The 25,970-nt window shown below is 37.3% G+C and overlaps 1 protein-coding gene across 1 annotated transcript in view; it reads right to left on the bottom strand.

Moving 5' to 3' along the window:
- Positions 1-215: 215 nt before the first annotated feature.
- The window catches only part of LOC149775184 (uncharacterized), a 42,102-nt gene continuing 16,347 nt past the window's right edge, over positions 216-25,970 (bottom strand). The window contains exons 4-5 of the mRNA XM_089944420.1: positions 14,814-14,946; positions 216-7,023 (exon numbers count right to left, since the gene is read on the bottom strand). Of these exons, the coding sequence (XP_089800546.1) occupies positions 6,782-7,023; positions 14,814-14,946 (375 nt within the window). The 3' untranslated portion in view covers positions 216-6,781. The remainder of the gene's footprint in view (positions 7,024-14,813; positions 14,947-25,970) is intronic.

Genomic DNA, 25,970 nt, shown 5'->3' with positions numbered 1-25,970 from the left:
CTTTGTTTATCAAGTTAATCGAGTTATGTTGTAGGTGAATTAAGCCTTTAGAATTTGTTTTCTCAAGTAATTTTATTCTTCTTCTGGATAATTCTGTCTTGTGTTTTACACATATTGTGATTTAACACACATTTTCAATATTTACTCAAGAATTTATCAGAACTGCTGGTCATTAGGAACTTGATATCTTAAATTCAAAAGTATAAATATGAATGTCTTGTGTATATTTTTATTGTTATATAACATTATTAATAATCCATGTACTATTCCAACAATCATTATCAATAAAGAATAAAATACATATAGTCATTTCCTTCTTACACAGTTGAAATCTGACCTCAAAAACATTACCTCTGGCAAAAACCTGTTATGAGAGACCACCTGTCTTGAGAGACTACTTTTTGTTGGCAGAAGGGGTGGCTTCTCAAGACAGGTTTTATTGTATATGTCTATTTATGAACTCTGATAAAAATCTGAGCAGAAATAGAATCACTAAAGAGCTGACAAGCTCAGCCAATCAGATGCAAGATCATGTGATTAACATCAGTGGATCTCACAAGCATACCTTCTTTGATCTTGATGCAAGATCATGCCATTAACATGAATGGATGTAACTCCAGAGTGGTGACCAGCTCAGCCAATCAGATGCAATATCACCTCATTATGGTCTCCTGAGTGATACCAAACTTGGCCATCAGATATAAAATCAGTTAATACATGTGGGTCTTGCTCACTTGGACTTACAGCCAGGTAAGTTAAGAAACAATAACAACAAGAACAACAACAACAACAACACAAACAATAAATAAAAACATCCTAAAATCTTGAGTACAAGTCTCTGAGTATATGTAATTCTTTAAAACACATACAATAACTACATTCTTAAAAAAATTTATACAATAAATCTTATACAATTTGCTTTTCTTTCTGGATATAATTTCTACTTCTGCTACATCATAGAGATTATAATGTTCAAATAATGTTTCCTTATTTGTACCTCAAATAATTATAATTCTACTGGCGCTAATGGAGCCCTTACATACTGACCATATCTCCATTTCATGACTGCACTTGTTTTTCTGAAACCAGTATGTCTTTGCAATTGGCTGGGTTGTGGAGAACTTGTATTGCTTGCAGGCTAGACATACTGAAGAACATGCAGTGCTTGTCAACCTTTTTTCAGACAGGAAGAGGAAAAATGATGAGACTAAATTTGTTGATGAAGCTAAATCCATGACCAATCACAGTGGACTGAATTAACAAGTACACTACAATAATTTTTTCATTTTGGAAGAAATGAATAAACTCAGATCTGAATGATGCCTCAACTCATGACAATCAACTGTTTTGTCAAACGTTTGGTTTGGTTTTGTTGTGTTTTATGTCATAGTAACTTAAGCTGGTTACCAAGGCAACTGATGACAACAGCCATGCCCATGACCACACCATGGCAGCCACCTCAGCTGATCCATTGGTAGGATTTGAACCAGCTCCCTTTTGATTACAAGTCCTGCATGTTGACCACTGAATGCCTGCCTCTATCAGTTGCCTTTTAGGTCATGCAGAAGAGTGCATTTGCTGACCAAGCATACAAGATATCACAGCAACTTTATCTTTTTGCCTAAATGTAACTCCACTGGTTGCCATTTTGGTGACCTGGGTGGGGTGAATGCCAATCCTGCAAAGCTATCTATCTGACAAAAATATAAATGTTGGTGTTACAATTGCAGTTATGATGGCAGAATCAGAAGGTCAGGTATACTGTAAAGCCTGCTTTTGTGAATACCTCTGTATAAAGGATGTCTTATCAATATTTATAGGTACCTTTTGTTCATTTTCATTTCATTTTACCTCTTAATATAAAGGACACTGGACCAATAAAGGACATTTTTTTTGTAGTCTCTTCTGTGTCCTTTATAGACAGGGTTCACTTTATTACAGTTGTCATACTGGCACAATAAAAGTACCATTTATGTAACTTGTGAAAATACATATGACAGCAAAAGTAACTGCAAGGGTTGTAGATCCTGCAGGAGCTATAACTTATTTTTTTTAGCTATCTGTAAAGAATGACTCTGTATGAGACTTCCTATGAGTACCATGTCAATCAATAAAACCAATTATTCATTCAATAATATCAGTTAGTCATATTAGTTAATATCGATTAGTATAAAACAAAATAATCTATAGAGAAACAAGTTGTTGTCAGTCATATTTACCATAAAGGTCATATCAATTAAATGATGACTAGTCTAGGTTTGACTTGAAATACAAGTTGAAAACTTCATTACACATATTGAGATTTTACAATATTCTACTGTCTACTACATGATCGCAATAATTTCATTGTACATAATAAATACATTCAGCTATTACAAAAGGAATCACATCTGGCAAATCTTTTCTTTTTTACAATGAACAGATTAGCACAGATTTGATTTATTATTAAATAAGTGAATATCTTTTAAAAATATAGTAAATCATGTCATGTAAATTACCATGTAAATGTAACATATAATACTGATTCATGTAAAACAAACTATTGCTATTTTATGAAAGAGGTAATATATGTAATTAACAAATCAACTTGTAGCTTAATGTTGTTCTAATTGAACAGGGTACCGTGGGATGGTAGTTTTTAAAACATATTCCAGGGTACATTGACTACTTAAAAAAAGTTCATATAAAAATAATATACAATTCCATATTGCATCTACAAATGACTACTCTACAGTGAAGGAACCTTCCCTGGGTCCCAAGTATGTATTCTGGGAACAGCACTTACTATGAAATCAATTTTTTCATTTCTATTATGTATTTTTAAAAGAACAAAAATTAAAACAAATGGACCCATTGTGGTATTAAACTTTGTGGCTGCATCTATTTTCTTCAATGGCAGCACAACTTTTCTTGTGTCTAAAACTCTGATTATATGATAATTTCACAGCAATATATATATGATAGTTACAATTTGAACTGAATTATAAATTCACTGACTCTACTCTTTGGTTTGAAATGAATTATAAATTCACTGACTCTACTCTTTGGTGAAATTTTTACTTAAAGTATAACACAAATTTTTCAGATTAATATGTCCTACTTTCTATTTACAATCATCAATATCTAATATAATTTTAAGTATTTGTGGTGTGAAGCTACACTGGAGTCTATAAAAATGTGTACACCACAAATACCCAAAATTTCATAAATTTAAAATTATCTTGAAATAAGATAAATACTCCAAGTATTCCAAGTATTTTCAATACAATGAAGAGCAATAAAAATATATGATAACAAAAATTACCTCATATATTCTACCCATGTTTTCATACTATCGGAACAAGTGCATGTGACTGGTCTTATTCATGATGGAGTCATGTGACATTTTTACAATTCTAAAGAAATCAATAAAGTGTAGCAATAGCTGCTTAAAAATGTAATGACAAATTTGCACAAAATTAATGGAAATAAAACTCCATTGCACATATTAACAGAAATATGAAAATAATGAACTAGTTCCAGCAGTTTTTCTCGACTGCTCATATTTGAAACATTTAGATAAGGAGATGAATTTGTAAAAGAAACTGTAATACATACAGAACTATACGTCTACCAGAATGATCTTGCATTTTCAGTGTTAGCCCAGTCTATTAAATGAAAAAGACCCAGTCTACTAAATAAAAAAGCCCAAACTATTAAATAACAAAGACCCAGTCTGCTAAACAAAACAGCCAAGTCTACTAAATAAAAATGACCCAGTCTGCTGAATAAAAAAGCCCAGTCTACTAAATAAAATAGCCATCTATTAAATAAAACGGACCAGTCTCCTAAATAAGAAACCCCAGTCTACCCTCCCCCCATAGCCCAGTCAACTAAATAAAAAAGATACTGCTTTGCATCAGTTCATGTATGTGGCATATAGGACATGTTCATATCCAGTTTGTATAATTCATGCACACAAGTGTTGTTGGTAAAATCTGTATTTCTAGACAACTTCATATAAAGGGCACCTGCTAATAATCAACAAGGCAATATTTATGTATTCTGTTTAGAAAGTATACTTGTATCTTTCACATATACACCTGCAATTACAGGACACCTGTCCATACAGGATAAAATTATGAGGTTCTCTGAGAGTTTTTTTATAGATAGGTTTGACAACATTTCTTAGGTAAACCAGGTCCAAAATAAGCACAGTGCATGCTCATAATGATGTCCACAGGAGCCATATAAAACTCTTTTAGTAAGACCATCTTATAATGATGTACATGAGAGCCATATAAAACTCTTTTAGTAAGACCATCTTATAATGATGTACATGAGAGCCATATAAAACTCTTTTAGTAAGACCATCTTATAATGATGTACATGAGAGCCATATAAAACTCTTTTAGTAAGACCATCTTATAATGATGTACACAGAAGCCATAAAAACTCTTTTAGTAAGACCATCTTATAATGATGTACCTGATACACATAATTTTACTACCAATGAATAAAAAGGGGTTCATTATAACCATAGTCTTTATAGTGTAGATGTGCTATATTCTGATTTATGTTCTTATAGTCAGACCAATAGAATCAATTAGTCAGACCAATAGAATCTATCATATACACTCAGACCAAAAGAATCTATCGTATAGTCAGACCAATATAATTTATCATACACAGTCAGACCAACATTATCTATCATATACAGTTAGACCAATAGAATCTATCATATACAGTTAGACCAATAGAATCTATCATATACAGTCAGACCAATAGAATCTATCATATAATAATAATAATAATAATAATGAGGACTTTGTATAGCGCCTAATCTTTAGAAGCTCTAAGCGCAAGATAAAAAAGATATATAATGATATGATTACAAAAACAAACACCATGAAATTAGAAAACATAAAAAAACATGCTGAAAATATTTAAGGTAGGAAACATTATTAGGTCTTTAAGTTTGTTCTTGCAGTCGAAATAAGTGAGTTTTGAGAGCACTCTTGAATGGGATCACTGACTCTTTGTGTCTAAGTTCAGTGGGCAATTCATTCCATGTTGCTGGGCCCTGGCATGCAAAAGAACGCTGTCCATATGACTTTATTTTCATAGTGGGAACAATGAGTATATGATTGTCAGAAGAGGAGTGTAAGTATCTTGCTGGTGTGTACACATGGGTGAGGTCGGATAGGTATGTTGGACTGGAGTCCGTCAGTGAACTGTAGCACAGAGAACAAATTTTGTGTTTGATTCTGGATCAAATGGATAGCCAGTGTAGGGTACAGAACAACGGGGAGGTGTGCTCTGATCATGGTACTCTAAGTATGATCCGAGCAGCAATGTTTTAAACTTTTTGAAGTTTCTGGAGTAGATAGTAACATGAACCAGACAGAACTGAGTTACAATAGTCCAGTCTTGAAAGTACTAATGAACACACAAGTGTTTTAGTGGCATCAACTGAAAGATATTTGCGAATGGAGCTGATGCGTCTCAGCTCAAAATATGCAGCCTTGCATATGTTCATGACATGTTGGTGCAATGTGAGAGTACTGTCCAGAGTAACACCTAGGTTTCGTACTGATTGTGTGAATTTAATGTTGGCATTGCGCATATTTATTGTTTGAGGTAAAGGATGTGAATGAGAAAGTCTTTGTGTTGTGATCAGAATGGCCTCAGTTTTATCATCATTCATCTGCAGCTTGTTACATGTCATCCATGATTTCACATCAGAAATGCACCTCTCTACACCTTGGATGGTAGCATCAACTTCAGTTGGGTGGATAGATTTGTATATTTGGGTGTCATCAGCATACAATTGGTGAGACACTGAATAATGATCTATGACACCTGAGAGCGGCTGAGTGTATAGAATGAAGAGAACAGGTCCAAGAACAGACCCCTGTGGAACACCACAACATAGATCAACTGGGCTGGAGTGTATTTCATTTGCAGACACAATTTGTGTCCTGTTGACCAAGTAGGACTTGAACCACAGTAAGGCTGTATCATGAATGCCAAATATATGCTGGAGATGGTGAAGTAATATATCATGGTCTATTTTGTCAAATGCTGCAGACAAATCAAGGAGGGTGAGGACTGTAATCTTTCCGCTATCCAAAGCAGAGAGAATATCATTAACTATTTTTAGAAGAGTAGTTTCAGTACTGTGGCAAGGGCGATATGCAGATTGTACATTGCTAAAAAGACTGTTTGAATTCAGATGAGATACAAGCTGGGATAGAACCTTTTCTAAGATTTTTTATATGAATGGGAGATTAGAAACTGGGTGGTAGTTCTTTAAATTGCTATGGTCTAGTGTTGGTTTCTTCAGCAGAGGCTTTACAATGGCAGTTTTGAAAAATGATGGGAATTCCCCTGATGAGAGAGAGGTATTAATAACATCAGTTAGTGAAGGCAATACTGGATCTAAGCACCCAAGCAGCAGTGATGTTGGAATTGGATCAAGTTCACATGACTTTGGTGCACTCTTCATCAAGACTGTACGTATGAAATCCATTGAGACGGGTTCAAATAATGATAATGGTTGCCGCTCAAATTCTGTATCCCAACTGTATGGTGATGAAGAGACAATTGAAATTGTGGTGTCAAGCTTATCTCTAATGCTCTGTACTTTGTCACTGAAGAAATTTGCAAACGTGTTCGGAAAGTCGACTAGAGAGAAGGTAGTTGGAAGTGGTGTAGATTTGTTCCTTGACATTAGCTTGTTAGTAATCTCAAAAAGCTCTTTGCAGCTGGAACTTACCATGATCTTAGTAGTGTAGTGGGCTCATTTCGCTGCATGGACTATATTTGTGACATTCTTCTTAGCGGCTTCATAGATTTGCTTATGAATAGTGAGTCTGGTGGAAAGCCAAAGCCTCTCAGCCTTACGGCGGTCTCTTTTAGCAGCGCAAAGCTGGTCCCCAACACTGCTATACCATGGAGAACACTTTTGAATTGATACTCTGCACTTGGTAGCTGGGGCATGTTTGTTGAACAATGAATGCAGGCAGTTATCGAGTTGTTCTGCTGTAGGAGGTAAGCAAGTTGTTAGACCAATAGAATCTATCATATACAGTCAGACCAAGAGAATCTATCATACACAGTCAGACCAATAGAATCTATCATATACAGTATATTGTGTGGCTAGGAAGATTACACTTGAGGAAGTCATAACTCACAGGCAGGAAAGAATCTTTCCCCAAGTCCTTACCCAAAAATTAAGAACCTGGAGTTGGGATTTTCTGATGCTACATTTAAAACACATGGTTGATTTTTTTTCCTCATAATTTTTTGATAAATAAATGTGGGTTTCAAACAAAATGGGACCCACCTGGTACAATTAAATGGTTGCTTTTTTAACGTACTTTTGGCGCTGTATTTGGCTATGTCGTGCTGAGGAAATCATAGGTTGGTGCCATTCACATGGGCACACCGAGGCAGTCTAAAATGGGCTGGCATGGGCAGGCATCAAAATTGTGACACAATGTTACAAGTCTGATAATGCACCAACTTAACTATTGTGGCTCCCTGGAACAGTTAATGCATTCAAAAGACAGAGCCATTGTGGTTACCTGGTACAGATAAGCATTACAGACAGCTATTGTGGCTCCCTGGTATAGCTAAAGCATTGAAGAAACAGCTATTGTGGCTATCTGATACAGTTAATGCATTTAAGAGACAGTATTGTGGCTCCTTGGTACAATTAAAGCATTAAAGACTCCTATTGTGGCTCTCCAGTACAGTTAACACATTAAAAAGACAGCTATTGAGGCTCCCTGGCACAGTTAAAGCATTAAAAAGACAGCTATTTTGGCTACCTGATACAATTAATGCATTAAAAAGACTGACCTACTGTGGCTCCATGATAGTTAAAAAACAGTTATTGTGGTTCCTTTGTACAGTTGACACATGTAAAATAGTTATTGTGGCTCCATAGTACAACTTAAAAAGACAGATATTGTGGCTCCCTGATACAGTTAAAACATAAAATGACAGCTCCTCTGGCTTCCTAGTACAGTTAAAGCATTAAAAAGACAGGGCAGTGAAAATTTCTGTATTTTGAGAAAGAGGGAATAAGATTTGGTTTACAATTCAGTGTAAATGAGGAAATGTGGTTAAAACAAAGAGTGATATATTAAAGTTCAGAAATTAATCCAATAAGAAATTAGATTTTGTGATGTCATACATGTGATGATGTCATAAAAACATGTCAGATTAGTGATGATGTCATAAAAAACATGTCAGATTAGTGATGCACCAATCAAAACTCCATTTTTAAGTCATGTGAGGTAGGATAAGTCTTCATACATGGTAGGATAACAGTCTTAATACAAGGTAGGATAACAGTTATAATACAAGGTAGGATAACAGTCTTAATACAAGGTAGGATAGCAGTCTTCATACAAGGTAGGATAACAGTCTTAATACAAGGTAAGATAACAGTCTTCATACAAGGTAGGATAACAGTCTTAATACGAGGTAGGATAGTATTTTCCACATGGATATTCTTCCTGGAAAAGCTCTTTCAATACAGATGGGGAATGTGAGAAAATTTGTTCTCACATCCTATTTTTGAAATGATGTTCTTCGGTGTAGAATGCTTTTGCCAAGTTTAACATTGTGTGACTCTTATCCTACATCAAGTCAAATTCGTGTTAAGACTGGTGGCACATTGCTACACTATAAATTCATTTTATGAAGATAGGATAGTTTCTTACATTTGTACTGTACAATTTCAGAATTTAAGTTTAATTTCTGTTTTTATACAATGTTCCCGAATTTGGTGAAAATCCTTTCTTTCATAATCTTTGTACCTATGGATGTTTTGACCTTGAAATACATTATCTGTTCCCATGGGGTTGCCATTTTGTTTGCAAACCACTTTTTGCACCAGCCACTTCTTTTTTAACTTCTGTACACATAAATTGGAAGAAAACAATTGAATACCACACATACCTGTATATAAATTAAGTCCAACATCAAACAATATTGACCTTATTCTGCCTTCTCTTAATGTGTCAACAGATTGGGGTTTATGTTCTTTGTTCTACTGATTACTCCTAACAAAACTGCATGGACAAAGACCTGCCAGTACATTATTTGATGGCAGATCTGGGTCAGTGCAACTTTTTATAAGTATTAGTGGTATGTACAATTAAACAAAATCACACTTTTGAGGTCACTGTGCATCATACTGGAATGACCTTATTATTATGGCTCTGACAAATATCACATATACTCACAAGTAGGGTTCAAGTGCAAACAACAAAGATCCTGATCTATTGTTACATAATGCACTGGCAGATCAGGATCTGTGTTGTTTGTTCTACTGATTACTCCTAACAAACTGCACAGACCATGATCTGCTGTGCATTGTGCAATGGAAGATCTGGGTTTATGATGTCTGCAGTTGGATCTAACTTGTATGCAAGTATATACAGTATTATGCAGACTCACTTCCCAATTTGGCCTAATGTTTGGTCTCTTTTTATGGCCAGAATACTTTAGTTCCACTAAAGACTCTACTTCAAACATGGCTGATGCTGACAAGAGCAAACATATATTTTATTATTTAAAGCACCATGAAATGCACTTGTAGGCATCAATGTGTGTTTCTTTATGTGATAAAGCACCATGAAATGCCCTTGTAGGCATCAATGTGTGTTTATGTGATAAAGCACCAAGAAATGCCCTTGTAGGCATCAACGTGTGTATCTTTATGTGATAAAGCATCATGAAATGCCCTTGTAGGCATCAATGTGTGTTTATGTGATAAAGCACCATGAAATGCCCTTGTAGGCATCAATGTGTGTTTATGTGATAAAGCACCATGAAATGCCCTTGTAGGCATCAATGTATGTTTCTTTCATGCAAGCACTTTTACTAATAATTAAACATTGTTTTACATAACAGAAACACATAAGTATTATAAGAAACAAAGACATATGGATACCAATAAATTTTTGCATGTAAAACAAAATACATATGCGTAATAAAAAAACCCACTTATAGTAGTGTGGCTGGAATGCAAAGCTTTGTCAAGTTTTGATTATTAACCATTTCCAAGTTACATCACTCTTCAGTAACAGTGTCTAAGAAAAAGAGCTAAATGCAAAGGCTAACATAGAAAAATGGAGTGTAAAATGTAGGTCACAGTGACTTAATTTTGACTGAAGAGTGTAGCACTCCTCATGAAGCATCTGTAGACCGTTATACATGACAGCAGGCTGTCATGGAATCATGTACTTAATGGCAATGCTTTACATATGAACAAAAATGTACTTGGGTTTTGTTACCTCATACAGTGGTACATGGGGATGGTTTATTTTCATCTTCAGTTAATTTAAAATACTGAGTTTGGTTCACCCATGCTGCATGAGCCAAGTGCTTGCAGTGAGAAAACCGATTACCTTAACCTCTCTGATGATGGATTTCACCATAAACAGGATACTTATATAGTAAAGCTGGACTGTATTATTACGAGCTTTGTTAGGAAGCTGTTCATGATATGAAAGCAATCTTCAGCAGTACAGGTATGTGAAAAATAAATTGCATTTTTGTATTGCTATTTGTATTATATGATAGAATTGTTTGATATATTGGATGTTCCAGTATTTATCTAAATTTTACAAACAGTTGGATCAATGTCATGAAACACCATGCTAGTAAATAGTCTATAGTTTGTTTCAAGTTAGCCATATCATGATAAAACAGACAAACTAAATTCATTTATATGTTGCATGTATTGAAGGATGAGAAAATGTCTGAGGTCTTAAAATTAAGTGAGATTATTCTTGCCAGATACAGATTCATGCATGAACCTAGTTATTATAATAATAATCTTGTACAAAACTACTGATGAAATTATTTAATACTTTATTGTTTTTTAATGCCATTTTTCTGCACATAATAAGCTATAAATGGTGGCCAGTATAGATGGTAGAAGAAGAATCTGGGAAAGACCTGGTAAGAACCACCCACCCATGGGAAGCTAATGGCAAGATTTCTCACATACCCACATTGGCTGACCCCAAGATTCAAACCCATACACACAGAGGTGAGATGGCAGTGATCAGTAAAGGCAAGTGCTTTTGACCATTTGGCCACTTGGAGTCCTTAATTTACAATGAATCAAATTCATGTGCGCACATGTATAACATATATCACTGCATTCATACATGACCATGTCTTGTGTACTACTTATTCTAGTCATAAGTTTAGCTGATTTTGGATGGGGAGTCACTGAACTCTGTGGGGATGGTGACTTTGGCTCAGAGGATAGTATTGGTGTTCTCACAGGAAGGGAACAAAACTTGGGGATTAACAGGTCTGCAGGGAAAAACGAGGCTATCAAGGGATCTTTCAGAAGACTGGATATACAGGCCATGCATGATGACTCCTTGATTATTTGATAAGAGTCAGGGAACCAGCGATACCTCATGATCGTCAAATGCATGCCATGAATTACATGTGTTCTAATTCAATATTGCTATAGGAGTGAAAATAAAATATATATATATATATATATATATATATATATATATATATATATATATATATATATATATATATATATATATATATATCCTTTTTGTGAATGAAACATTATTTGATCTTGGTGACAGAATCATACATTATTCATAGTTGTGTAAGTCTAAAACTTTGATTCCCTTGGTGATATTGATAGATCTAAATATTATCTACATTTGTTTATAAGTTCCATATGTTAATTCTTGTTCGATTACTGAGTGAGGTTGCATGGTCTTATTAGTTCCAGTCTGGAATGATATCATTTTTTGAAATTTAAATATCAGTTGTTGAATTGCATCAATCTGTTAAATCCATTGTTGGACTTTATGTGAAGGGTACAGTGTCAGATTCATTCATTGTTCAATTACATTATAAACATCATTCATGAAATTGCTTTCAGTATCTTTGCTAAAATCTAATTCTAAACTGGCTTCATCATGTTACATTGGCAATAGTGCTTGAAAAACAAAGCTAAACACAAAGGTTAATGCAGTTCACAGGAGTGTGAAATATAGATCAAAGTGACTTAGTTTTGACGAAAGGTTGCAGTATTATTTGTGGTGAATTTACATTATAAGTTAAACAACTCTGATGGCTAAAAAACAAAGCTAAATGCAAACATTAACACAAGTTTTGTTAGAGATCACAGTGACTTTGTTTTCACTGAAGGGTGCAATTACTCTTCATAAACTGCATGAATCTGAAGGCAGGTGTCTGCAAAACTAAGCTAAATACAAAGCATTAAACTGGTCCTTGTGCTGGGAAATACATATCACAGTGACCTTATTTTGACTGAAGAGTACAGTATTCCCTCATCATTCATCTTTGTCCCAAGTTACACGACTCTGTAAGAAAGTGCTGGAGAAAGTGACCTAAATGCAAACAATAACCTAGAGAAAGTGAGCCTAACACAAAGGTAAACAGAAATCACAAACCATGAAAAACAGGATGCTGTGACCTAGTTTTTATCAGGGACAATAACACTCCACATGAAGCATCTACATACCTAAGTTACATGATTCGAACAAGTTCCAACCTTGGTGCTGTTGCCAGATGGATGGATGAATGGATATGATCAATCCACAAATCAAAATATTTAATCAATATTATGAAAAAAATAATGCCCACAAATTTTATCATAAATAACAGTGTAAGCTAATTTCATCACCAATCACAGAATTACAGTGTTAACACGGAAGAATCCTTCTAACTACAATTGTGAAACACAATGAACTACCATACAAACTAGGGGCCCCGAGTGGCCGAGTGGTCTAAATCGCTCACCGTTACGGATCACTGCCATCTTGCCTCTGTCCGCATCGGTTCGAGTCTCGGATTCAGCTAATGTGGTTATGTGAGAAAGCTTGCCAGTAGCTTCTCGTGGGTCGGTGGTTCTTTATGGGGTTTTTCCGATTTCTTCCTCCACCATTAATACTGGCCGCCATGTATGGCTTATCTTGTGCTGAAAAGTGGCGTTAAACCCTACAACAACAACAACAACCATACAAACTCACTTATAAGTCAGTCAAACAGCAAACAATATAGAGCACATCATGTGCCAGCAGATCATAGCCTTTGTTGTTTGTTCTACTGATTACTAATAACAAACCATCAAAGATTTAGATTTACCAGTTCATTTTGCAATGGTAGATCTAAGTCTCTGCAGCCTGCAGTTGGACTTTTCTTATAAGCATGTATGTATGTTACGTCAAAACAGTTTAATAAAACTTGCCTAAGATATGGTAGGTACTGGCCTTTATGTACAAGTTTATATGCCTCAATGTACAAGGGTTCCACATAAAAATATTCTCACCATTTTGGATCTAAGGTAATAAAACCTTTAGGGGAAAAAACACCCAAACAATCGTTTTTATCTAAATCCATAAAAATATAAGATAGAGGTGGGATGGAGAGAGAAGCTATTCTTCTTTCACCACTGTTACAATAAGAACAATACAATTTTTTGTGTGAAACCATTCTTGTCATGTAATGCTGTAAACTGTAGAAAACAACAAAGACTCAAGTCTAGACTCAAGTCTGAAATGATATTTGATAAGTAGCCTCTGTATCTGGGGAAATTTACAATCTAGGAAATATGATACTAAATTCCCACTAGTTGGGGTGCAGTCATTTGGCCTGAATCAGTTGAGTAAAATTTGAGTTTTCAAACATGGACAAATATGAAAATCTACATTGACTAATTTACATTCTGTAACTTAGAGTCAAACTTTTGTATTCTAACTAAAGACGGTGTCGAGCTTCATCTTTACACTCTCATTAGGTCAAACATTTTCGCATTATGTATTAGTGTGACCAGCAAAAAGCTAACAGCTATAGAATTATGAAATATTAATATATCATTGTGTTAGCCTGTAATAGCAATAACATAAGACATACAAAATGCTGCTGACAAATGATCCGATTATAATAAAAAGCTACAAGTGGAATTTATTCCCCAAATAAATAAACTTTTTATGTTCTATATTCATACTACAACGTATAAACCATGACTATGTTCTATATTCATACACATGTCAATAAACCATGTTTATGTACTATATTTATAGCCAAATGAACACAATGACGATTCTGTTAATCTGTAAAAGATCTAAAGTTGTATATCTAGATTAGTTTTTCACAGTTTCCTTCTGTCTCACTACATGACTTTACTTCTAATCATTTGGGCAGTATATTAGTTACAACAGTCAAAGCCCATTCATATTTTTATTATACAATAACCCATTTATATTTTTATTATACAATGGCCCTCTCATACCTTGGTTATACAATGGCCCACTCATATTTATTGTTATACAATGACCCATTCATGTTTTTATTATACAATGGCTAATTAAAATTTACTGTTTTACAATAGCCCGTGAATATTTTCAACAAATTGCCTGCAATTACCAAATTACCAAGGTCACTATCAGTTGCAATTAGTGACTGCCAATAATTTCAGAAAGAGTCAGTTTCTGTTTACAATGGCTACACTATCCAGTTTCAAAGTTTTGATTACAGTACCACCCTGCCTTACATTACAAACTATATTTACTTACAAGGCAGACATTCTTAATTTCAAAAGGGGGAGAACCCATCCATTGTACCTTGGAAAATTATGGTTTAGGGCATTCAATATATGCAACATAATAAAATCAAACTTTTGTTTACATCATCATATAAAAACTGCATCCAAATAAACATCGTGCAAACTTGTAAATCACTGCCATTCACATCTGTAACCAAAACTCAGAACCCTTCCCGAAGTTCATAGATATAATTCCAACCTCTTTTAGTGAGGGACACATAACCAACTTCTGCAAGAAACTCTGTGGTTGCATGAATTGACTCTCTTTCATGCAGATCTTCATAGATAATGTAGGCCGGTCTGCATCCAAAGTTAATCCACTGGTGTAAAATCTGCAATCAGAAAAAAAATTAATAATTTTTTTTTTAAATGATATGAATTTTGTAGAGTTTATATGTAATGAACTGGTTCCCATCTGTTGATAGGAGCAACAGATGTGCATTGGGTTATAGGCATGGCCACTTCATACTGACCAGGGCACATTTTAAGCAAGGGTCTATTACAATGGCACTGCTGTATATGAATATTATACAGCATACAGTACAATGATCATTGTCCACTCATATCAGTGTAGTATCCAGTGAAATACACCCCACAACACCATGAACAATCTGCTTGATTTACAGACGGTATCAGACCTGTGCTACACTGTGCTGGGTAATGGAGTTCACGGTTTTATCACTCATGTTACCACCTGTACTACACTGTGCTGGGTAATGGAGTTCACGGTTTTACCACTCATGTTACCACCTGTACTACACTGTGCTGGGTAATGGAGTTCACGGTTTTACCACTCATGTTACCACCTGTACTACACTGTGTTGTTGGGTAATGGAGTTCACGGTTTTATCACTCATGTTACCACCTGTACTACACTGTGTTGCTGGGTAATGGAGTTATTGTTTTACTACTCATGTTACCACCTGTGGTAAATCCTTAGGGGATAGAGTGGTAATTCATGAGATGACCAGATAGAATTCACTCCTGAAGTGCTGTTGAGTGAAACATACATTGGCAAGAAAACAACAAGAGACAGAAGATTTCCAAGGCACATTTAAATGAACTCATCACTGCCATTCACATCTGACAGGATTTTAAAAGTGGCAGTACAGAATTGTTTCCTTGGACTGTCGCAGTCCTAGCACTAAAACTTCAAGTTCCAAAAAAAGATACATTTCTTTTCCCTTGCAATAATTTGGAACATTATGAGTATTGCTTGTCACCATTGTATATCTTGTCCAATTGCTAATGCTCATTCATTGTGAAATATTTAGCATCACAATAAAGGTATGAAAAGTTAAGGTAGTTGATAACCATGATTGCATGTTACAACAACAATCCTCAATGTATTTACCATAACAATCATTTAATTTTGTGTGTAGCTAGAAAGAATTATGGAAAAGATTACACTTTCTTTCTATATTTAATTTTTAAAAATCAATGAGTTTTCAAAGACAATGGAAAAATAAAGAAATGACCATATTCCATTCACTTTTTTCCTTAAAATTCAAAAGGTTTCAATCTAAATCCTTAACTTCTCGATCATCCTCTATCACCATCATCAAATTCATTATAGTTTCATGTTTTGTCTGTGGCCCTTTGTTGTTATGTATCTTTTAAATTTGCATTGTCAGTTATCCTTTTTTGCCATTTTATTATTCCTTCCAGTCACAAAACCATGTGCATAAAATGTTCCATATAGAATCTATGTTGGGGTTTGGACTGAGACAAGGAAATCCCAGTCAAGGGGTTACATTATTTGTCTCCCCATGAGGCTTGCCGAGTGGGAGAGACATATAGAATCTATGTTGGGGTTTGGGCCGAGACAAGGAAATCCCAGTAAAGGGTTTATATTATTTGTCTCCCCACGAGGCTTGCCCGAGTGGGGAGACATATAATATAAACCCGCGACTGGGATTTCCTTGTCTCGGCCAAACCCCAACGTAGATTATTTTTCTCACCCAATATTTTCCTTTAAAGTAAAAAGAATTCTGCACTAGTATTCACGTCCAAAGTTTACATGCATTACATTAATATAAATATGTTAATGAAGGCTGTGGTGTGACCATTGTATCTGAAGTACACAGTTTATACGAGTAAACAAAGAAAAACAACAACATAAAACATCACATGATAATGAGGTATTATCACATTTAATATATGGATGTTATATGAAATTGACAATAAATAATTAATATTTATTACAAGAAACTGTTTTATTTTCATCAGTTCCAATTTTGAAAAGTTATATTGTAAATAATAAAATGATATTGACTACTCAGCTCTACTGTAGTTATATACTTAGTACAAGCTGTAATGAAGAGTAACATCTTTCTGTAGGTTATTCATGGGTAATTAGAGATCTGTGTCACTATCGTATATAACTATTCTTTTCTTTGGAGGAGGTGAAACTGTGTGTGACATACTTGTGTTGTCCTTAATATTGTTTGTAAAATTACCTCTGTGCATAAGAGACCCTCCAAAAACAGACTGTAGCGGATAACCATGTGCTAAACTTTCAAGTTCACGGATTCTTTGAAAATGTATTTTTCTGTCTTGGAAATATGGCAAGTGCTACAGTGAAATTTGCTTATGGAATTATGTGCTGACGGATAAATGATTCCTTCTGGCTGGTAAGTGTATTATTTGTCATTAAATGTTGTAGGTATATTTTTGATTCAACCGGGGCACAATGGAGATGCTTAACAAAATTAGAAAAAGCATGTTTTATATAACACCTTTCTGGCTGTTACTAAGTTTTCCGCAGTTGTTAAGAGAGTTGGGAGGCTATAGAATGTATAGGTCTATAGTCTATATGCATGGAGCAGTGTTTTCTATTATACTGTTCATTTCACACAGCGTTGAGAATTTTATCCTATCTGTAGCACAGTCATTTTCAGGTCAGCGTCATTAAATGTAGCTAACAGTATATACTTTGCTTCACACGAAGTATTTAAATCTAGTTAGGTAGTTTTAGCTACATTTAATGATGCTGATTTAAAATTGTACTGAGCTAGGACTGCATATAAGATAAAATTGACCATGCTGTGTGGAACGAACAAGCATAATACCAAAAAGCTCGACATATATGCGTTTGTCTTTGTCTCTCTCAAAATGTTTTCGTATGGTGTGTTCTCAAAGATGGATTTAACTTAGGTTACTATGCTTTTGTTATATATTTGTTGCTGTTGTTGTTGTTTGATTTTAGTACAACTACGTCAGGCACAGAAGAAGACAACAAGGGTTTCTTTTGTAAAAGTAGTTCTGAGCGCGTGGATACACTGACTGAGACGACTGGTCTGTGATGACTAGACTGAGACAGGAAAAGTAAGGTTAGCAAAATAAGTAGATTTCTCTGTTGCATAGGTGAGAAATACAATGTAATCTGGTGACTGGGATTTCCTTGTCTCAGTCCAAACCACAACACAGATTATTTTTCTCACCCAATATGTTCCTTTAAAGTAAAAAGAACTCTTATAGTTCACGTCCAAATGTTTACATGCAGCTCATTAATACAAATATGTTAATGAAGGTTGTGGTGTGACTGTTACATCTGAAGTACACAGTTTATAAGTGTGAGCCAAAAAAAAATTACAAAATAAAATGTCACATAAATAATAAATATTTATTGCAAGAAAATGTTTCATTTTCATTAGTTCCAATTTTGAAAAGTTATACTGTAAATAATGAAACGATACATGGTGCACATCTCTACTGTAGTTATACTTAGTACAAGCTGTAATGAAGAGTAACATGTTGCATTAGATTATTGATAGGTAATTAGTGATCTGTGTCACTATCGTATATAACTCTCCTTTTCTTTGGAGGAGATGAAATTGTTTATGACATACTTGTGTTGTAATTAATATTGATTGTAAAATCACCCCATGCGTGAAAGACCCTCCAAATATGGACCCTAGCAGATAAACATGTGCTGAACTATGACAGATTCTTTGAAAATGTATTTTTCTGTCTTGGAAATATGGCAAATGCTACAGTGAAATTTGCATATGAATTAATATGTGGACAGATAAATGTTTCCTTCTGGTTGGTAAGTGCATTATTTGTCATTAAAGATTGTAGGTATATTTTGGATTCAGCTGGGGCACAATGGAAATGCTTAACATAATTAGAAGAAAGCATGTTAGACATAACAAATTTATGGCTGTTACTAAGTTTTCTGTAGTTGTTGAGAGAGATGGGATTTTTGTGGCTGGTAATGTGTATAGCCTGAGTGTACCTTGATTAATAGAATCTTCAATGGGATTTTGGACCAAGACAAGGAAATTCCAGTCATGGGGTTATATTATTTGTCTCTCCACAAGGCTATTAAGTGTATAGACCTAGTCAATGTGCATGGAGCAGTGTTTTATGTCATACTTCATTCCACACAGTATTGAGAAGTTTATCCTATCTGTAGCACAGTCAATTTTCAGGTCAGCATCATTAAATGTAACAGTATATAATTTGTTGCACACAAAGTATTTAAAACTAGTTAGGTAGCTTTAGCTACATTTAATGATGCTGACCTGAAAATATACTGAGTTACGCATGCATATAGGATAAAACTGACCATGCTGTGTGAAACTAACTAGCAAAATACCAAAATAGCTCAACATCGTGTGCGTGTCTCTTGAGAAATATTTTGTATGGTGTGTTCTCAAAGATGGATTGACCTTAAGTTGCTATGTTTTGTGTTATATATTTATAGCTGTTACTGGTGTTTGTTTTTAAATTATGTCAGGACACAAGAGTCTAACATTTGATCAATAAAGTACGACAAAATCTCTAACATGAAATCAAGTAGTACTGATAAGGTGATTTCATGTTGTCAGAGATTTCACTTTACTGATAAAACATTGGACTCTTGTTGTCAGGCACATCAGAAGACAACAAGGTTTTCTTTTTTTAAAGTAGTTCTGAGCGCATGGACACCTTGAATGAAATGACTGATCTGAGATGACTAGGCTGAGATAATAAAAGTAAGGTTAGCAAAACAGCTAGATTTCTCTGCCGCATGGGTGAGAAATTATTTTCTCATTTTCTGACACCAAGGAAATGTCTTAATCCACCCTTAATTCCACAAATATTTCAGTCTCTTTTGCATTCTGTTTTCTTTATCAAAACCTAGATGCATCTGCTGATTTCTCTCAGCTAGTATAGTGAGAATCATGTTCACTAGCAACAAACAGATTGCTAAGTTGCCATCGGAATAGTACACATAGGATAGTTCTTGAAAATGAAGGTACATCAAAACAGCTGACTTTTATTATCATTAACATGTGATTTCATATTCCTCCAACATTCAAACTAAATCAGAAAATCTTGGCACTATTTTTAAAAATGGTATACAATAACATGCGAATATTCTGAACATTTCAAAGTGATTTTCATAAGATGTATTAAAATGGATTAAAGCTGCCGAGTACTGCTTATCAAAGAGAATTGTCAAAACACACATGCATGTAATTATTCTTTTGATCAAAATAATCACTAGGCACTGACAATCAAGTAAAACAGATATCTTAATCTCCTTGTCTGCTATGATCTCACCTAGGGAACTTCACCAAATCCTGTAAAAATTTCTTGAACTTTTTTTTTTGTTGGAATGTTAAATGACTGATGATTGGTACTCGCTTTGAAAGCAGAAACAGATAAAATAAAAGAGAATTTTGTTGACAATAACAGTTTCACATCATGGACTGAAGTGTTCAAATTTCATGTGTCCAAAAATGGAAATCTATGTACTTTTTACGTGTATTTCAGTGCCCCCGAAGACCCTGGAACTACACTCAATACCACCCACAGTAGCATGAGTGTGTACTGGAATAGTTCAGTGATGTAATTTTAAGTAGCAATTTCTCCAATAAAATTTACTAAATATTAGGAATCCATAATAATACCAGTCAAATACATGGGATCATATTATAATGAGTTGCTGTTAAATATGCTCTTTATGTGGACTAATGTTATAATGAATTGCTGTAAAATACAAAGGATCATATTAAACTGAGTTGCTGTTAAATACATGGGATCATGGTATACTGAATTGCTGTTAAGTACATGGATCATGTTACACTGGTTGCTGTTCAGGACAAGGGCTCACATAATACTTAGTTGCTTTATAATAATAGATCAATTTATAATCCAATTTTTCCAAGTTTAGTGATCACTGCGGGATCACTGTCTGGCTCTGATGGACAGAAGGTTACTTGTATATAGCCTCTCCTACACTATTGTGTCCACAGCAGCACCTTCATGTGGGGCCCCCTGTTTTCACAGAGCCTGCTGTGTGGAATGACAGAGTGCCCGGCAGTATAACTGGGTGGACACTCCAAACAGGGCAGAAGGAGCTCATTAGCCTTGTCAGGCAGTTCTTCTAGGATAAGGAAACTCTGATTCCAAACCCACCAAGTTGCAACCATTAGATGATGGCCTGGTGGATATCTTCGGGAGAAGGAAAGAAGGAAAGCCTATGGGAGTAAACCCAGACAGAAAATCCAGAGTGGAGCCCCACACGTAGCTGGGTATCAACTATGACTTCCTTCCAGCAGCTCCTGTATCCGAACTCGTGCCAAATGTCATCTCAGCATTCCTTTGGACCCCACCAGCAAGGACGAGAGGGGGATCCTGATATCTGGGCAGCCCAGGATCTCCATGCTCCACGCCCAGGCTTGCGCCCTGGATAAGCTGCTCCAAACTCGCTCCTGAGTGAGAAAACACGGAAGCTGGCAGTCTACAGGTTATAAGTCCCACCCAGTTGGCATAGGAAAGGGGTGCCATGGGTCAGCTTCGATGGTGGGAGGGATCATTGTGTCCCACTGGCTGACTACCCTCTGCCTCAAGCTGGGCAGCCCCTGTCAGTAAAGAGTTGACCCACCAATGTCTGCCTGTTCCAGTGGGTGTCTGGAGCTCAGTGTGTTGCTTAGCCTGACAAAAGAAACAAGAAACCAACAAAGAAGACTCCAGCTCTTCGATTCACAAGCTGGAACGTGTGGAACATGTGCATAGGCATCAATGATGACCTCAGGGAGGTGGATGACACCATGAAGATGGCCATCATCGACAGAGAGCTCACCAGACTAAATGTCAGCATAGCTGCACTCCAGGAAAACAGGCTCGCCTCCAGCGGCTTCCTCAGAGAGGAAAACTACACCTCTTCTGGTAGGTTAGAGAACTTGAGGAGCCTCCCCCAGCAAGGAGTAGGCTTCACCATCAAAAACACCCCATGGACTCAGTTGAGCCTCTCTCAGGGGGCACTGAGCATCTCTTGTCCATCCACCTTGCCACTGCTGCAGGTCCTGTCAACATCCTCAGTGTCTACGCCCCCACCCTCACATCTTCAGAACACACAAAGGATCAGTTCTTTGGGCAGCTAGACAAACATATCAAAGGATGTCCCAAAGATGAGCCACTATTCCTCCTCTGTGACTTTAATGCCAGAGTAAGTGTGGACCACGAGTCATGGCCTACCTGCCTCAGACATCGTGGCACTGGAAAGACCAATGAAAACGGTCAGAGACTGCTGGAGCATTACAAACAGTTAATTTTAAGCCACAACACATGGAAACACCCCACGTTTCATCGATGGCACCAGCTCGACTTGGTCATCACCAGGCGCTCTGCCCTGAACAGCATCCTCTCCACTAGAAGCTACCACAGTGCAGACTGCAACTCCGACCATGCCCTCACGAGCAATGAGCAGTAGGGAGTGCCTACACCCACACACACTACATCACTCAAAAACAAATGTCGCCCTTGCATCAACATTGCACAGATGTCGGTCCCCTACAAAGTGGAGGAGTATGTGTCCACCCTGGACCAGGCTCTCCAGGACCTGCCGGAGCACAATGCCACAGCCAAGTGGAATGCCATGATGGGTGCCATCTACAGCACAGCCATGTCCACGTTTGGCAAGAAGGAACGACCCAGTCAGGACTGGTTCAACACACACCTATCAAGGATGGAACCAATAATCGAAGACAAATGAAATGCCTTCATAGCTTATAAAAAATGCCCCAATGAATGGATGCTTTCTGCCCTCAGAAGTGCCAGAAGCATCACCCAATGCATCGCTAGACAGTGCATGAACGAGTACTGGCAGCAACTGTGTGAAGGAATCCAGTGCAGTGCCAAATCTGGAAACATCCAAGACATGTACAGTGGCATCAAGAAGGTTCTAGGCCCTACAGTGAAAGGGGTCGCCCCCCACCTCTGAAATCTCTGACGGGAGAGAAGATCACAGACCATGAGAAACAGATGGCCAGATGGGTGGAGCACTGCTCAGACCTATACTCCAGAGAAACATCAGTCACTGATGCGGCCCTTAGTAGCATACAGAAACTGCCCACCATGGAGGAACTCGGCAAAATGTTCATCTTAGAGGAGCTCAGCAAAGCAATGACTCCCTCCCAAACAACAAAGCACCAGGTAGCGACAGCATCCTGCCTGAAGCTATCAAACGTGGGAAACCAACATTGCTTCAGCCACTTCATGAGCTACTTTGCCTCTGCTGGGAGGATGGAGCAATCCCAAGTCATGTGCGATGCCATCATTGTGACCCTTTACAAAAACAAGGGTGGCCACAGTGACTGTAACAATTACAGAGGGATCTCGCTCCTGAGCATCAGTGGCAAAGTGTTTGCCCTCATCATACTTAACAAACTGCAGTTGCTGGTGGACTGCGTGTACCTGGAATCCCAGTGAGGCTTCAGAGCAGGCAGGTCGACAACAGACATGATCTTCTCACTCCGACAACTCCAAGAGAAGAGCAGAGAGCAAGGTCAGCCACTCTACATGATGTTTATTGACCTCACCAAGGCCTTTGACCTGGTCAGCAGGAAGGGACTATGTGAACCTCTCAGTAAGATCGGCTGCCCCCCAAACCTCCACAGCATGATAATCTCTTTCCATGCTGATACAAAGGGAACAGTCCTGTATGATGGATCCTCCTCAGACTCCTTCCCCATCAACAGCGATGTGAAGTGGGGCTGTGTGCTGGCGCCGATCCTTTTTGGGATCTTCTTCTCTCTGCTCCTCTCCTACACCTTCAACTCGTCCATTGATGGCGTTTATCTGCACACCAGGTCCGACAGGAGGCTGTTCAACCTGGCATGACTGCGCTCGAAGACCAAAGTGAGGTCAGTGCTCATAGAAGAGATGCTTTTTGCAGATGATGTGGCTCTTGTGACCCACACCGAGGATGCCCTCCAGAAACTGGGAGACCATTTTACTGATGCCTGCAATTAGTTCGGGCTCACCATCAGCCTGGAAAAGACAAACATCAGCGTGCAAGATATCACCATTGCACCTGCCATCAAAATCGATGGTGTCACCCTGGAAGCAGTTAACAACTTTACTTACCTGGGGTCAATCAATCAGCAACACTCTCTCACTCGATGTGGAGCTGGACAGAAGGCTTGGAAAGACAAACACCATCATGGCATGATTAATGATAAGGATGTGGGAAAACAACATGCTGATAGAGCACTCTAAGATCCAAGTTTACCAGGCCTGCATTCTCAGCACCCTCCTATATGGAAGTGAAACATGGATCACATACATGAGGCAAGAGTGCCGGCTCAACTCCTTCATTATATGGTGCCTAAAACACATCCTGAAAATCAGCTGGCAATACCGTGTCCCACACAGCGAGATCCTAAAGCATGCAAGTATCCCCAGCATGTAATCCCTGCTGAGCAAATGCCACCTTCGATGGCTGGGACATGTCCGACGCATGGAGGATGGGAGGCTGCCAAAGGACATCCTATATGGACAGCTGGCCACTGGCACCAGAAGAGCTGGCTGCGCCTCACTCCATTTCAAGGATGTATGCAAGAGGGACATGAAGGCATGTGACATTTCACTCAACAGCTGAGAAGTGCGGGCCGAGGACTGAGGTACCTGGAGACTGACGGTCTGCAAGGGCATAGCAGTCACTGTGAGGACAGGCCAGCTGGCAGAAGAGAAACATGAGAGAAAGAAGAGCACGGCAGCAACCCCAGCAACTCAGACTTCCCAGTATGTCTGCACCAACTGCAATAGGGACTGTCACTTGCACACAGGCCTGCACAGTCACAGCAGACAATGCCAAAACCCCAGAGACAGACGACACTCCAAGGGCGCTATTCGCATGGTCTCTTGAGTCTGAGCCGCCAATGATGAAGAATCCAATTTTATGTTTTATTGTGTAAACTATTCATAGACATAACTACTTGGAGAAAGGCTTGTATTGGACATTTTTAAATATGCCTGACAATTGGACTTTAACTGTCTAAAGCCTCATACACACATCTGATATCACTGCCTGATTTCCTCTACACATCTTGTAACACTGATTTCCTGATACACACCTTGAATCAATGCCTGATTTTCTCTGATACAAACCTTGTATCAATGCCTGATCTGCCAATATACACCTTGTATCAATACCTAATTTCCTCTCATACACACCTTGTACCATTGCCTGATTTCCCAATATACACCTTACATCCATGCCCGATTTCCTCTGATATACAACTTGTATCCATGCCTGATTTCCTGTTTTACACCTTGTACCATTGCCTGATTTCCTGATATAAACCTTGCATCCATGCTTGATTTCCTCTGATATACATCTTGTACCATTGCTTGATTTCCTCTGATATATACCTTGTACCATTGCCTGATTTCCCAAGATATACACCTTGTATCCATGCCTGATTTCCTCTGATATACACATTGTATCCATGCCAGTTTTTCCTATGATATACACCTTGCATCCATGCTTGATTTCCTCTGATATACACCTTGTACCATTGCTTGATTTCCTCTGATATACACCTTGTACCATTGCTTGATTTCCTCTGATATACACCTTGTACCATTGCTTGATTTCCTCTGATATACACCTTGTACCATTGCCTGATTTCCTCTGATATACACCTTGTACCATTGCTTGATTTCCTCTGATATACACCTTGTACCATTGCTTGATTTCCTCTGATATACACCTTGTACCATTGCTTGATTTCCTCTGATATACACCTTGTACCATTGCCTGATTTCCTCTGATATACACCTTGTACCATTGCCTGATTTCCTCTGATATACACCTTGTACCATTGCTTGATTTCCTCTGATATACACCTTGTACCATTGCTTGATTTCCTCTGATATACACCTTGTACCATTGCTTGATTTCCTCTGATATACACCTTGTACCATTGCCTGATTTCCTCTGATATACACCTTGTACCATTGCTTGATTTCCTCTGATATACACCTTGTACCATTGCCTGATTTCCTCTGATATACACCTTGTACCATTGCTTGATTTCCTCTGATATACACCTTGTACCATTGCCTGATTTCCTGA

This window comes from Sinohyriopsis cumingii, chromosome 19 (genome assembly GCF_028554795.1).
Source record: "Sinohyriopsis cumingii isolate HCF-2022 chromosome 19, ASM2855479v2, whole genome shotgun sequence".
In the NCBI taxonomy this organism is placed as follows: Eukaryota; Metazoa; Mollusca; class Bivalvia; order Unionida; family Unionidae; genus Sinohyriopsis; species Sinohyriopsis cumingii.
The sequence above is the reverse complement of the archived record's forward strand: the minus strand, read 5'-3'. Positions and strand labels throughout refer to the sequence as shown.